This window comes from Amphibalanus amphitrite, unplaced genomic scaffold (genome assembly GCF_019059575.1).
Source record: "Amphibalanus amphitrite isolate SeventyFive unplaced genomic scaffold, NRLGWU_Aamphi_draft 000596F_arrow, whole genome shotgun sequence".
Taxonomy (NCBI): Eukaryota; Metazoa; Arthropoda; class Thecostraca; order Balanomorpha; family Balanidae; genus Amphibalanus; species Amphibalanus amphitrite.
Genome location: NW_024882090.1, coordinates 188,544 through 202,549, shown reverse-complemented (window position 1 = coordinate 202,549; position 14,006 = coordinate 188,544). Strand labels below are relative to the sequence as shown.

General features: G+C 44.5%; 1 protein-coding gene across 4 annotated transcripts in view; it reads right to left on the bottom strand.

Annotated features, from left to right (window-relative positions):
* LOC122394519 (5-aminolevulinate synthase, erythroid-specific, mitochondrial-like) overlaps positions 1 to 13,656 on the bottom strand; it is a 34,908-nt gene extending 21,252 nt beyond the window's left edge. For 2 of the 4 annotated variants that reach the window (XM_043391437.1, XM_043391443.1), the window contains exon 1: positions 13,196 to 13,341. Coding sequence is in view for 2 of the 4 variants with exons in the window: in XM_043391441.1 (XP_043247376.1) it covers positions 13,459 to 13,468 (10 nt within the window). In the remaining 2 variants the exon portion in view is untranslated. Of the gene's footprint in view, positions 1 to 13,195; positions 13,342 to 13,458 lie in introns of those variants that run through there. The other 2 variants (XM_043391441.1, XM_043391436.1) reach the window with 2 other exon arrangements.
* Between the last annotated feature and the right edge of the window lie 350 nt (positions 13,657 to 14,006).

Here is a 14,006-nt window from a genome sequence, read left to right as displayed (position 1 = left end):
TTTGGGGTCACTGATACCAGATCAGGTCGCAGAGGTCAGGTCACTGAGGGTCACAATATGAAAATAACTATTATGTGATGCATGTTTTCTGGTCCATTTTACATGACAAATGCGATTATGTGGGTCAGGCAACCTTTGGGGCTAGTTAAGGTTATGTTCTGGTGAAGGTCAGGTAAAGGTCAGGTCAAATTTGGTCAAATTTCTGATTTGATATTTTTGCATAAAATGGGTATCGGTTCGATGCAGCTCGTCACGGGAAGGCTAATGGTGGTCTTTGTTTGGCGCTGCGTGGTCTAGAATTGCTAAAAATTTAGTTAAAATTAACGTCATCAATTTTAACTGTTTTTTAAGCTACAACTTGGCCAAAAAAGGAGGTGTCGATCGCGTATTTACAAATTGCAACCGAGCTCCGCCGTGGGGTAAGGTGGGCAGGGGTTTTCGCACTACGGCTGCGGTTGAACTACCGTCTGTGGTAGAAACTTCAGGACGATGGCGCGTTTCATACGAAATCTGGCGCAATGTTTGTTTGCTTCTGAACTTGTCCTGTTATTGGGAGTGTTTCAATAACGATTTGTGGATTATTTGAGTTTCTTTATATAAACATAGAATAGTATTATGAAACAGTGAGTGGAAACTGCAAATACTGATATGATCAATTACTTAGTTTGGGAATTGATACACATTTCGTAGAGATTTGTCTGGCAAATCATGGTGAAATGGTGTAACAAACCTCAAGCCTGTCATGATCTGAAGCTGTTGTAACAAATCAAAATTGCTTTGATGTTACATAGTACCTTGTTGGAAAGACTGGAGCATGGTTCAAGATGATGTGTAAAAATTCAAGATTTGTGTGAAAGCTTGTGACTGAAGAACGAAAACAGTTCTATATGAGGGCTCAATCAAACGTGGAAATGGATGACAAAAGTAGAGTTTCAACATTCCAGCATGTGAGAATATCTTCAGTAATTCATAATTCTTGTAGCATTTTATTCTTCTTATATACAGTTATAGGTTTTGTCAGGGTTTTTCAAATTCATTGTGTCAAGTTGAGATATAGATGGATTGCGGACAAATTTTATAATCATTGCATGGTAGCTAGGTACTTGTTTGGTAAAAAGGTATGTGATGAAAGCCATGAGAAGATTTTTTTATGATTTAATATATGGTCGTTGTTGTACTTACAAAAATGCAAGCTTACTAGCAACTAGTTTCTGAATCAAATCGAAAGTATTTGCGATGAATGTATTATGTAAATATGTACCTGCAAAGTATTGTCAATAAATTTTTGTGATGTTGACCAGAGAGCTTTATCATCTGGGCTATGTCGCTCCTTACATTAGGTGTTTAGCATAGTAATTACAGATGAACTTTGTGCCAATATCTTCAATGCACAATGTATGTAGCATGTCTGCAACCCTCACTGATCCTGCTATAGCTATAGGCATTTGGCACCAGCAAGACCAAGGGCATGAACTTCACAGTTGCAGCAACCTTTTGTCATGTACCACCAGTCACTTTTTTACTTAAAGGAAAAGGGCCACCTTTAACATGGGGATTGAAACTGAGATAGCCATCTTGTAGCCCGTGTCCGAAAACATATCTGTCTACCTCCTTACGGCCGATTTCGGCCTCCATTCGTAGTTATCGGCAATTTTAAAAGAAAATACGCCAGGAATGCGTTCTTATCCCAGGAATGCGTTCTTATCCGACAATACAGCCACCCGCGGCGAGGCTTTGGTTTTTTACCAATCAGCTCCAACCAGCTCAGCTTTAACCAATCAGCTTATCTGACACAATCCGACGAGTCTGTCTTCTGAACGCTGATTGGCTTGAGTGTGACGTCATCGCTATGCCATCATACAGTAGGTGCCGTAGAGAGTATCAACATAGTACCAATATGTTAAATAGTTTTAAATACTTTTTCGCGAATTGTGCACTTCTGGCACCAGTTTTAAAAAGAAAATGAAAAATAATAATGTCAAAATGAAAAACAACGATATCTTCATATTTCACGAAGGTGGCCCTTTTCCTTTAAGGTGCACATAGCAGTGCACACAACAATGTGCAGAGGGCCTACACAAAAACAACATGATAAGTGTGTACTATGCACAGCATTGTACCCTGATTATTTGAATATTTTGATCACTCAACAGTCAACAGTCAACAGTCAGGAGATATACCCACTTGTATGTGGTTGTCGGGTGAACCGAAAAATAAATAAATAATAAAATAATTATTGAATATCACATTTATTATACATCACTTGTCAACCAAGAGCATGATGACACACATTTTGACAAGCAATCATGGTAGTATTCCGAATTCCAATAAGTTGGACAGTCACCTCCCTGGGCGTCATTTTTCCAGGAAGGTACCTCTGCAGGTGTTGTGGAAGGCTAGGTTGAATTGGGTTAAGTTAGGCGAAGTAAGGTGGTTAGGACCAGGTCAGACCGTAAGGCCTGGTCAGGTTGATTTTAATCTTTCATTCTAATTTGACATAGATACCTATTACCTATGTTTTTCTCCAGCCTGAATTTCATTAGGTAATGAGTTAATTTTGCTTTGTTTTTATCTGTCTTGTTTTGTGTTTCTGTCCCTAATATTTTGCCCCATAGGCAAGGGTGGAGCTTTTCCAGGGAAGTTGGTGGAGCATGATTGGAGGCGCTCAACCAGACGGCATAGGAGGGCACGGTTTCTGAACGCGCACTGATGCCTGATTCAAGCCACGCTGTCTTCATGCGGGGCGGCGCGCTACTTAAAAGTCCCTAAAAGAACGGGAAGTGATGCCGATAGAACCTTCAATCATTCTGGGCTAACGCTTATGACTTGGAAAAAGTCGCGATCCCAATTCAATCGAAAACCTGTGGGCTCTTGTTCAGCAGGAGGTGTATGAAGAGCCACCCGCCATAAGCACTGCTCATTTGCTCAACCGCAGGCACAGGTTTAGACGGCGTTGGTCCGCATCAAAGCCAGTGTGCTGGAGAATCCATTGGCTGAAATGCTCCAGAACATTCGCCACTTTGTTTTTATGAAAGGTGGCTACAAGCTCAGTTAAAAGAAAAAGTACCAGATTGTTTTGCTTTTTAATTACAGCGGGAAGAAAGGTGTTCGGATAATTTCGTTACACCCCCTGTAATGTTCAAATGGCTGCTAAATTCGAAATCAGCTCCAAAAACTAGCCTAGAAACATGTAAAACTCGAAAAAATGAACCGAGGTCATCAAAGGTCATTGAGCTGACCTGACCTTTAGGTGACCTTGACACCCACCCTAATGCATGGGACCAGCATCATATCACATGTTTAAACGCTTGAAACCACGTGAAGACTGCAACCGCGCGGCTAATGCGAGCCGACATACGCCGAATCGCGATTCGGGCCAAACAATGTCTCGAGAAATAGGTCACAGGTCAAAGGTCATTTGGGTCAGAGTCATGAAATTTTCAGGGTAAGTGTAAAATTGATAAAATCGGGGGTATTGAAAGTTTCGTCGCGATCGGACGATTTTTACGCGAGTTACTCACGAAAAACCGATAAAGCGCACCCAAAAAGGCAGAAATATGCACATGCGATATCCTATACTGCGAAAAAAGGTGCATCATTTTTTAACGTCGCCGACAAATTGTAATTACCCTAAGCTCAGGCAGATGTATGGTAGAAAATCCCCCAAGTGAAATACACTACGGCGGAAATAAAATACCCTACGGCGGAGCTCGGTTGCAATTTGTAAATACGCGTGTCGATCTACAATTTGTTATGAAGCTCGAAGAAAGCAGGGACTATTATATAGATTCCGTTTTTTTAATTCGGAAAAACTTTTGGGTTTTTTGCTATTTTATAACAGACCAATTTTTTATTTGGGGGGTCAAAAACTGAAAAGTTTGAAAATCCCAGATTGCAGTTTTGTAGCGCCGTCTTTCCTCTACACGATCAGATAAAGAGCTTTGAAATTATTGCTTGTTAACTGTTGGTTTTATGAGCGTTTCAACATTTCATGTTTTTTGCTCATTTTTGCTCGAACATGACCTCAGTTTTAGAGTTGCAAAGTTTTCCCAATGGGCTGCTACCGGCACCGCCCCGCCCCACAACAATTTTCTGGGATACCGGCATGCTACCACGCCCCAAGCAAAAAAAACCGCCAAATTACCGGCATACCGGTAATTTGGCGGTAATTTTAATACGGCATATGGAACTTTTACCACAAAATGTATTTTGCAGTGGCTAAGATTGCTGTTATTACAATTCAATAGCCTCTTAGTGTCCAAAGTTTGAATCATATGCTGATATTTTTTTGTGTGCAAAATCAAAAATACCGGCATGCTACCGGCAAGACATGCCAGATACCACGAAAAAAACTGCGGTAGTGAAAAATTACCGGCATGCCGGTAGTGCGGTAGGGAAATTTTGCAACTCTACTCAGTTTGACCTCAATAACTCCTGACCTAAGGTAGCCTTAGACTTGATGTTTTGTGTGAAGGTGTCAAATTAGGGGAAGTTGGGGCAATGCCGGAGTTGGGGCAAAGCCGAAATTCGAGATATTTCGAAAACCGTAAGACATGGATGCCACCTGTCAGTGATGCTCTGAAGCTTAAGTGACTACAATTATCGCATGTTTGTTACGAGTCGTCATTCGGAATACTTCGGCTGTGAGGGCGCCAAGAGCGTTTTCAAGGTACGCGTTCCTTGTACTACATGCGCCTTTGAAGCTGCATTTCTGACTCATTAACCTACCGTTTGTCTGGCCAATTCGGTCAAGTAATCTTCAGCATGTCTTTGCATAAGTGTGCTGCCTATTTGAAATTTATACGGCACGTTGAAAAGTTATGGGCCTGCAAATGAAAGTATGGCTGGCTGGGGTAATGCCGAAAACGTGCAATTACGCACGTTAAAGCACGCTACGTGGACTTTACTGCTGTAGAATAGCAACGCGAATTTTTAGTCACACAAATTACACTTTCAACCGACACAACGGCCTGTTACCTATAAGGAATTATTTACCTGGCATTTTCTTATTATATCACACAATTATAACTTCCAGTGTGCACCAAGCGTCCTCAAGCTCTTAAAACGCGTGTCAGCTTTGATAAATTCTGGATAAAGTTTGAGATAAAGTGGCAAAACATCAATGTCGGCATTCCCCGTAGATCATTTCTCCCATTTTCGGCTTTCCCCGCAGTCCGGGGCAACGCCGAAAAAATCACTTCTTTGATATTTTTAGTTTGTGCGCTTAACGGTATGCGAATTCATCAAATGCGCCTGGTATGTTTGAAAGGCAAAAGACTGGCCTCTCGAATGACGCCAACAAGAATAGCTTATGTTGTCTACCTTGCGTGCTACGGGCGTCAGAAAAAAAGTATTCGGCGTTCCCCCAACTTCCCCTAATCCCCGGCAAGCTACTGAAAATTTAGCGGAGCTGCGCGCCGCCGTTTTCTTGCTATTCAGGAAAATACACAGGGGGGCTATATTGCCTTCCCCCCAACGGGGTGAGGGTTGACCGTGACCTGCTGATGCTGGAGGTCGTTTCACAACAAAGTTTTTTTTTTCTGCTGCACTATATTTCCAAAACTTTTCCACAAAACTGGCCAATAAATATGTTGCATGAATGAAATTGCAGTATTATTCAAAGGAAACCCAGGCGTAAAAGTTTAAGTAACATCACTGTATGCTGATTTGTTGCGTTATTTTTAAAACAAAATCAAAGTGAGCCACTAAAAAAGCAAAACATACCTAACATTGTTTATATTGGAATATGCCATAACTCGCACCCATATCGGTGTTTTCGCAGGCGCTAACGTTTGGGCGGGGATGGATCAGACCCCACAGTTGATCGGCTTGATCAAAATAGAGCTCCTTGAAAAGAAGGAGCTTGTTGCACGTGACGAGAGGAAGCCGATGATATCCAATTTATAGATCATAGGTCATTCGTTGACCATAGGTCATACGTTGACCTTCCAAATCAGTTTAATGACCCAATAGTCGGAAGGGTCTTGACCTGCCTAGAAGTTTTTGTCGTGAGCTTTTATGGAGCTTTCGGTATAAGAGAAGAGAGAGAGAGAGAGAGAGAGAGAGAGAGAGAGAGAGAGAGAGAGAGAGAGAGAGAGAGAGAGAGCGAGAGAGAAAGAGAGAAAGAGAGAAAGAGAGAAAGAGAGAAAGAGAGAAAGAGAGGAAGAGAGGAAGAGAGGAAGAGAGGAAGAGAGATAGAGAGAGAGAGAGAGAGAGAGAGAGAGAGAGAGAGAGAGAGAGAGAGAGAGAGAGAGAGAGAGAGAGAGAGAGGAGATTATGCGAAGTGCTCCATGGTATGACCAGAGTTGGCCTCCCGACGAGACAGAGACAGAGACAGAGACAGACAGAGACAGAGACAGAAACAGAGGCAGAGAGAGAGCGAGAGGGCGAGAGGGAGAGAGAGAGAGAGCGAGAGGGAGAGAGAGAGAGAGAGAGAGAGAGAGAGAGAGAGAGAGAGAGAGAGAGAGAGAGAGAGAGAGAGAGAGAGAGAGAGAGAGAGAGAGAGAGAGAGAGAGAGAGAGAGAGAGAGAGAGAGAGAGAGAGAGATTAGCCTTTTTAGAAAGCGGTCGGTATAGGTATTCAGCGACATATGCACGGATTTAAAATGAACGTGAATCCTTCTCACTAGCCTGTTCAACGTGTTTCCATTTCCATCGCTAGTGACCTCGCCTTTAGGCCATCTGACCGGAAACCGGCAGCTAAACAGCAGATATTCTAGGGGCGCGGAAACCTTGAAGATTAGCTGTGCCGCAATGTCATTCCTAGTGGTTTTGAACCTGGCTAGATCGGCTCCATGCGCTCCACAGATCGGCAACTATGGAAGGCACCGGCCAAGTTCCTGCGCTGGTCCCGGCCAAATAAGACACAAGGAACCAAACACAATTTCACATGTTGGAACGTTTCTAATCATTAGTCTAGAAACGAACGGTTAATGAGACCTGGCATGCCGAATGCCCATTCTGGCCTGTAATAGGCTCTAAAAACTGGTCACAGACCAAAGGTCATTTTGGTCAGGGTCATAAAATTTTCAGGGTGTGTAAACTTTTCATGGCAGATGGCCTGAACTTATCCTGACTCCTGACCGCATGGGTATTAATTTACTTATGGTGAGAAAAATAAATTACGGCACTGAAAGCTTCGCTGCTATCCGCCACTATTTACGCGAGTTATTCAGGAAAAACCGAGGAGAGGGGTTCGTTTTATCACCCCTAATAAGAAGTAGGGTTTCCATTAAAAGTAAACGGTAACATCGAAAAATAATATTTCCTGTAGGTATATTTCTCAATTTAATATGGTACCTAGGTTCTTTCGTAATATCAATAAATGCTTATTAGATAAAAAATATTGTAACTTGACTACGGCACGACATTTCCATTCTATTTTATCCCGTTCGTTCTAGCCCCTCTCGCCTGCCGCCCACCCCCACACCACCACCACCACTACCACCAAACCGGCTGAGTTGGCTGAGGCGAGCGCCTCCCCTCCCTTCATGCCAAACAGACCCTGGCTGTCGTGACCTCTGGCCTCACGGCCCGAAGGCCCGCCCGCTGCATCCAGGGACGCCCTGCGCGGGCCGCAGTGATAGCCTCTGCCAAGTCCCGCCTCTATCCAACGTTCACCACGCGCTGGATTCATTCATGCCTCTGTGTTTCAGTGTCCTACTCGTCGGGTAACGCCACTGTAGTCATAGGCGACTGCAGGGAAGCCGCGGTCAGAATGCCCCAAACGGCGAATTTTGAGGTTTTCTTTTAATTTCTCCGAAACTAGCCGGCATACGATCAAACCTTTTTCCATGATCATGAAAGGGAGTTATACGAATAAATTGGTCATATCTTCAAGCCTACAAAACTGAAGACGAAAAAGATATACCCGGAAAGGCAAAACCTACGCTTAAAACCCGCGAGACCTGTACCTACAGAAGATCGGAATACCGATACCAAACCAAATACCAACCAAAACCGTGGGAAAATACCGAAACCGAACCAACTTGGAAACATGAGGGAAATACCAACTTTTAACCAATTTCTTAGCCTTTTATACATTAGTAATGTTTCATAATACCAACAAAATACCACAGGGACGTCGTTTTGTATAGGTCTGGTTATGGTAGGGCCCGAGCCCTACCAATGTTTATATGGGCCCTATCAATGTTCCGTGAGCCCTACCAATCTTTTGTTAGATATCACTTGATGAAAAGGGCAGTTATGAACCGTTCGATCCCTGATCGAGGTAGAGCTTCGCGGAAAAAAACGAGCGTGTCCTCTGACACAAATGCCTCGATAAATGCCGCACGCTTTGTGCATTGGTTCAGAAGTACCAAGATTTCCAAGAATTTTTGTGTTTTAGTTTTGATTGTTAAATTCAGTTTTCAAATTTCAAATTCAAAGCGGAAATATAAGTGGCCGAAATCCGATGAGAAAGGCAAATTTGGGGGGTACCTACCCTACCTTTGGAAGCACGTCATAAATGGCCGTCCGCCGTTTTGGGCCCTACCAATCATTTTCATAAAACGACTCCCCTGAAATACCAAACACATTAGGATTGAAATACCACTACCAAGTTGGTATCGGTTTGGTATCGGTAGGTATACCAAAAAGTTGGTATCCGATTGACATCTCTAGTGCCCACTGCCCGTTAGCGGGGCTACCCAGGGGCCAGGGCATTGGGTGACCCGTCCAGGGTGACAGGTTCAGACCTGGATGTACCTATAGATAGGTACCAGTGGCCGCCCAGACCAATGTCTCCCCAAAGTCCTATCATTTCTCAAACTCGGCAATGGTCTCTTGGCCGAACGGGAGCAAAAGCCGTTGAAAGCTCAAAGCTGATGCCACATTCGCGAAGCTATCACCTCTTCGTGTTCGTGCCCAACAGTGACATTGTGCACCATGCTCGGTGCCAGCCAATATGAGCGACAGGCATTCTCCCAATCAGCGTGGCTCGAACTCTCTCACCGGCTGGCTCAACTCTCGGCTGACGCAACAGCTGACGCCAATGAAAAGCAGTCAACCGTGACCGGCTGACGCCAGCCCACCACCGGCATCCGAATCGGTCCCGGTCCCAAGAGTCCAACAGTCAGGAGCTGGCCTAACAATCGGATAAAGTCGATCCGACAGCACCCTGCCAGATTTGGTTCCCTGCTGGAATCGGTCCGCCAGTCAGGCTGAGGCTGGTCACTGGTCAGACGGCCCGATTTAAGTCGACAGGGCAAACCGGCTTGAGAGCTGAGACGCTCATGAGGTCGACATCTCATTCAGGCATCCGCCGACGAAGAGTCAAGAGATGAACATATCCATGAAGACGAAACTGGCTAGTCTTTACCTACCTAGACAAAAAAAAAAAACGAATCGACTGATAAACAGCATGACCCTTTCGGTCACGTCATGACGTTGACCTTAGGTCAAATGCTCAATAGTTGACCTGAAAAGGTTCAATTATGAAAATTTGATTGGTCGCGATGATATAAACGTTTTGATTATAAATCAATGTTGCCCAACCTTTGCATAGCAATAATTTCAGAAAACATTTACAAAAAAGACGTTTCAAAAGAAACGTCTATTTTGACATAATTTAGGTACCCAACGAACGCTAAAGACCGAACCTGAATATGTCCCGATCGGTCCACTGCCACAGCGCTGACAAGTGACAAGTCGCCGCTCGCCTCAGCTCCTCTCGGGTGTCAACAAATGTTTTAAACGAAACGTTGTGGTATAGCTATGGCTTGGGCATTGCTTTCAAATAAGCGAGCCAAAATATCACTGTTCCGGTAACGGTGCCTTTTAGTGCCTGGGATTGGCCTGGCTGTGCTGCTATGGTTATACAACGGTGTAGTGTACAACGGTGGGTCGGATGATTGCCGACTGGTTTAGGTATTATCCTGTCGGGCCTGAGACGGCAGTCGAAAACGGCAAAAATGCGGTCGGTTCTTTGCCCAGTCGCCCGCGCTGGCTAAAGCCGGATAGTTCTGGAACTGACTTTAGAAATTATAGGTACTTAGGTACCGCTGTCGTGGTGACATTTAGGTACAAGATTATAACTGTTCATATAAGATGCTTTTTTAGAAACGAACTTCTAGAAGTACACATAAGGTTGAATTAGGTATTTCTACCTGACCAAAAAAAAAACATACCTACCTTAGTGAATTATCTTAGTAAACACTCTCGCTCTCTCTTAGGTCTACCTGAGTGAGTGCCATCGCGTCAAGTCAAAAAGATGTCCAAATATTTTTCACATTTGATTCAGATAGTATGTAGTTTAGGCAGGATTTACAATATAGTGTATATAGATAATAGATATAACAGAACCCCAGCAAATAAACGGTGACCATGCCTACTATGCAGCGATAGGTTAGATGTACTCATCATGCAACACTCACATGCGACGCGGACCACACAGGTATAACGTTTTTTTTTTTTTTAGAGGAGGTGCATGCTTTAGCGAGAAATGCCACCGAGCAGTCAATCACACGTGCAACATATGCAGTCTAAAACTGCTTCTCTGCATGTTGCAGTCTGACTTGCAGCTCAACTTGCAGCAGTGCAGCTGTGCAGCCAGTCAACAGCCAAAATGCCAAAATGGGCCTACCAGTGTCCAATCCTCACGTCTCTGCATGGGAGGGGCCGAAGTGCCCGTATATATAAGCTATAGCTAAGCGCTCCGAGGCAGTTGGGCTCTCGGTACGGGAAAAGCCCTGAACTGGACGACCTCATGCGTTATTCAGAAGGCCAGCAGCGGCCGGCGGCGGACCGGCCCTGCCCCGTGGCTGAACTTGACCCGCTTATCAGAGCCGGCAAACAAACGCATTATCCTTGTCGGCGTGACCGGGCACGCCCAGCTCCGACAAAAAACGACACGGGCATGCCTTCGGTGCCCAAAATAAGGTCATGCAGTACGCTGAGAAAGTGAAAGCGTCGTCTTCCCCGTTCAAATTCGCTCCATTAAGAGCATGCTTCATTGAAGCCTCAGCCGGCGAGGAATCATAATTTGTTTTCACCTGGGAGATGCTCTTATTTTTAAAATCGAAACGGGATCATTGTTGCATAAAATGTGGAATGGTCGGAACGGAAGCAGTTACCTCTGCATTATATTTTCAAATAAAATAGGTCCATTTTAAAGCAGCATATAAGAACGCAACGTCGCGAAACAAGTAGCAAAGGTCTAAAATAAATGCTTGTGTTAAATATAAATACTAAGCGGTTGTTAACTCCTATTGCTATATATTTAAAACCTAATGTATCTTTCGTATCAATTAAGCCAGTAGCAGACAGACCAGTTAAATTGTATCGATATCCGATGCAGGATCCCGCCGCCGTTCGAGCCGGTTGCCAAGTCTACGTTGAATGGCGGCTCTCAATTACGTAATGAAATCTCTAGCGCTGCGCCGACGGGACATAAATATCATTTAAAAGCAATAAAAAACAAAACAAAAAAACAATAAGCCACGTAAGACTATAGTGTAATGAACAATTTTATTTAACGTTATTAGCGTTATTATATAAACGTTATTATAACGTTGTTTATTACACTATGGTAAGACTATATCAATGCAGTGCCAAACCAAACCTACGAATTGAAGTGAAGAGAAGCATATAAATTGTTCTGACTCGATACGACCACAATGAATTTTAACGGCGTTTAACCCGGCACCGCCTGGGCTATTTCCGTACCCACATCAGCCTGGGGGGGGGGGTCGGATCCGACCCCCCCCCCTGTTATCTCGAGAACCAATGGTCGTATCGAGCCCCGCGAGGCGGCGTTCGAAAGGTCTCTACGAGACCTTCCCAAAGCACTCTTAAGATTTTAAGATTGAGGTCAACTTTCGGGTCAAGGTCAGGTCAAAGGTCAAATTCAGGGGTTTTGCATGATTAGGCTTACGGACAGCGGAATCGATAGCTACTGCTCGAAACTCACCACAAATGACCTCAAAGACCTAGTGAAGGTACCATGTGCGTATAGGGGTCATACTAAGTACGGGTCAAGGTCAGGTCAGGTCACGAAAGGTCACGGTTTTCACTTTCTGCAACATGGGCGTGCGACACATGTTTTATGGCTTATTTTTCACGCCAAATCCGATGGTAATGGTTATATGTGACCCCAAGTCACTGTGCTGGTGATAAGTGTGCATTGAAAGCATAGAAAATCGTTTATACCATACATAACTAAACGAGGGCTAAGAAAAAAGTCAATTTTTCAACTTTTTATTTTTGACATAAAAATGCACTTTTCTAGACGAGCTTTGCCCCAGGAATCTAGTGGTGCCATTTGTTTTCACATGCGATGTTCAGAAGTGCCTCTAATTCGCGAAAATGTTTATTACGTCACCATGCCCTATGCATGTTGGAGCTATTTTTTACAATTTGGGGGTCAAAAATCAAGATAGAAAGTTGAAATTTGGGACATCTAATGTTCTAATAGAGCTCTATAACATATATTCCGGTTTTTGGAAATTCTCCAAATTTTGGATTTTATTAGCTGTTTTCCAAAAAATATAGTTTTTTGAATTTTTAGGGGTGAAAAACGCGTTTTATGGAAAATCCGAGATAGCCATTTTAAAGAACTCGTTGAGCTGCATCTTTTCATGTCCTTAATTTGCAATTGGCTTAAAACCTCGATTTTTGGCGATTTTTTAAACATTTACCACTTTTTGACTGAAAACGCCATGTAGTTACATCACTAAAATCGATATATCTAAAAAAAAATTGAAAATTTTTTCTTAAAAATTGCACGGGAGACGTCAAATTGATGGGGGAGAAGGTATGCAAAGTTTCAAGTTGATAGCTCAAGCGGTTCATGAGTTATTCAAGAAAAACGGAGGGGGGGGGGGTCGGATCCGACCCCCCCCAGGCGGTCGCGGGTTAAAAGCAGAGTGGATCGCAAATAACCAATCGGACGAAATATTGCCTAACACATTTTCGGCTAGTGACTACCAAATGAATATACGCACACCAGAGAGACGCATTCTGTAAACTGACTTATAGTTAGCCTCCATTGACCGCATGATACATACTTGCATCCTTACGTAAATCGCATTATATCGGTACCGCAACATTATCAACGTGAATATTGAAATCACCGTGCAGCCCGAGTCGATGAGTGAGCTTTTCAGAACAATTGAATATACCGAAGGTAGGTAAACGGATAATTAACAATAAGGTAAGAATCATTCCAGCACGTTAGCACACCACAACACGTCACCTACCTTTGCCGTTATTTATACGCGTTGAGAGACACTGCCAACAGTCCCTTCCAGCCCGACCGAAGACGTGGCAACTGAAGCCGTGTATCTTCCCTCACAGTACCCACCCACTGCTCGGAAACGTGACCACTCAGCCTCCACCCGTGCGAGCGACAGATACCGCCGTCAATCTATTTCCACCGGCACGTGCCCGGTGACGTCACCAGTCGCGTGCCGTCGGTGCCAGACAGGTCAGTCGGGTCCGCGCACCACCCCGGGCCACTCACCTCTGAGCATTGTAAAACACCGGTCCGTGCCGCTGGTTGGGCTGTTCGACGCTGGATAACCGACCGCGGCTCTAGCGGAGTGACTTTCACTGAAGACCGATCACCGGCGACTGGGCGGATGGCGGCGGCGGCGGCGGCCGAGGAGGCGGCGGCGGCTGCGGATGACGTCAGCCGTGTCCCTGGCCGGCAGCTGCCTGGGCCGGTGGTCGCAGGATCGACTGCACAGCGGATAGGCGATAACGAATCCGAATGATAGGCGATAATGAATCCGATTAGATCGAGTGATAATGACTGGATGATCCGATTGTCTTCAAAAGGTTAGCATCAGACCTTACAATTAGGTATTATCTATTCCGGATTCAATGTGGATTGTGATGTGTAGAGTCAAAATCTACAACCCGCGCCGGGCCGGTGCTCTGAGATTCCGCGCCGGGCCGGGGGGGGGGGGGTGTCTGAACACCCCCCCCCCTCTTCTAACTCGGCTCCTGGGCCACGTAGCGACACGCGGTAAGCGGCAATCGAAAGAACGTCCAAAATAAGGAAGAAAA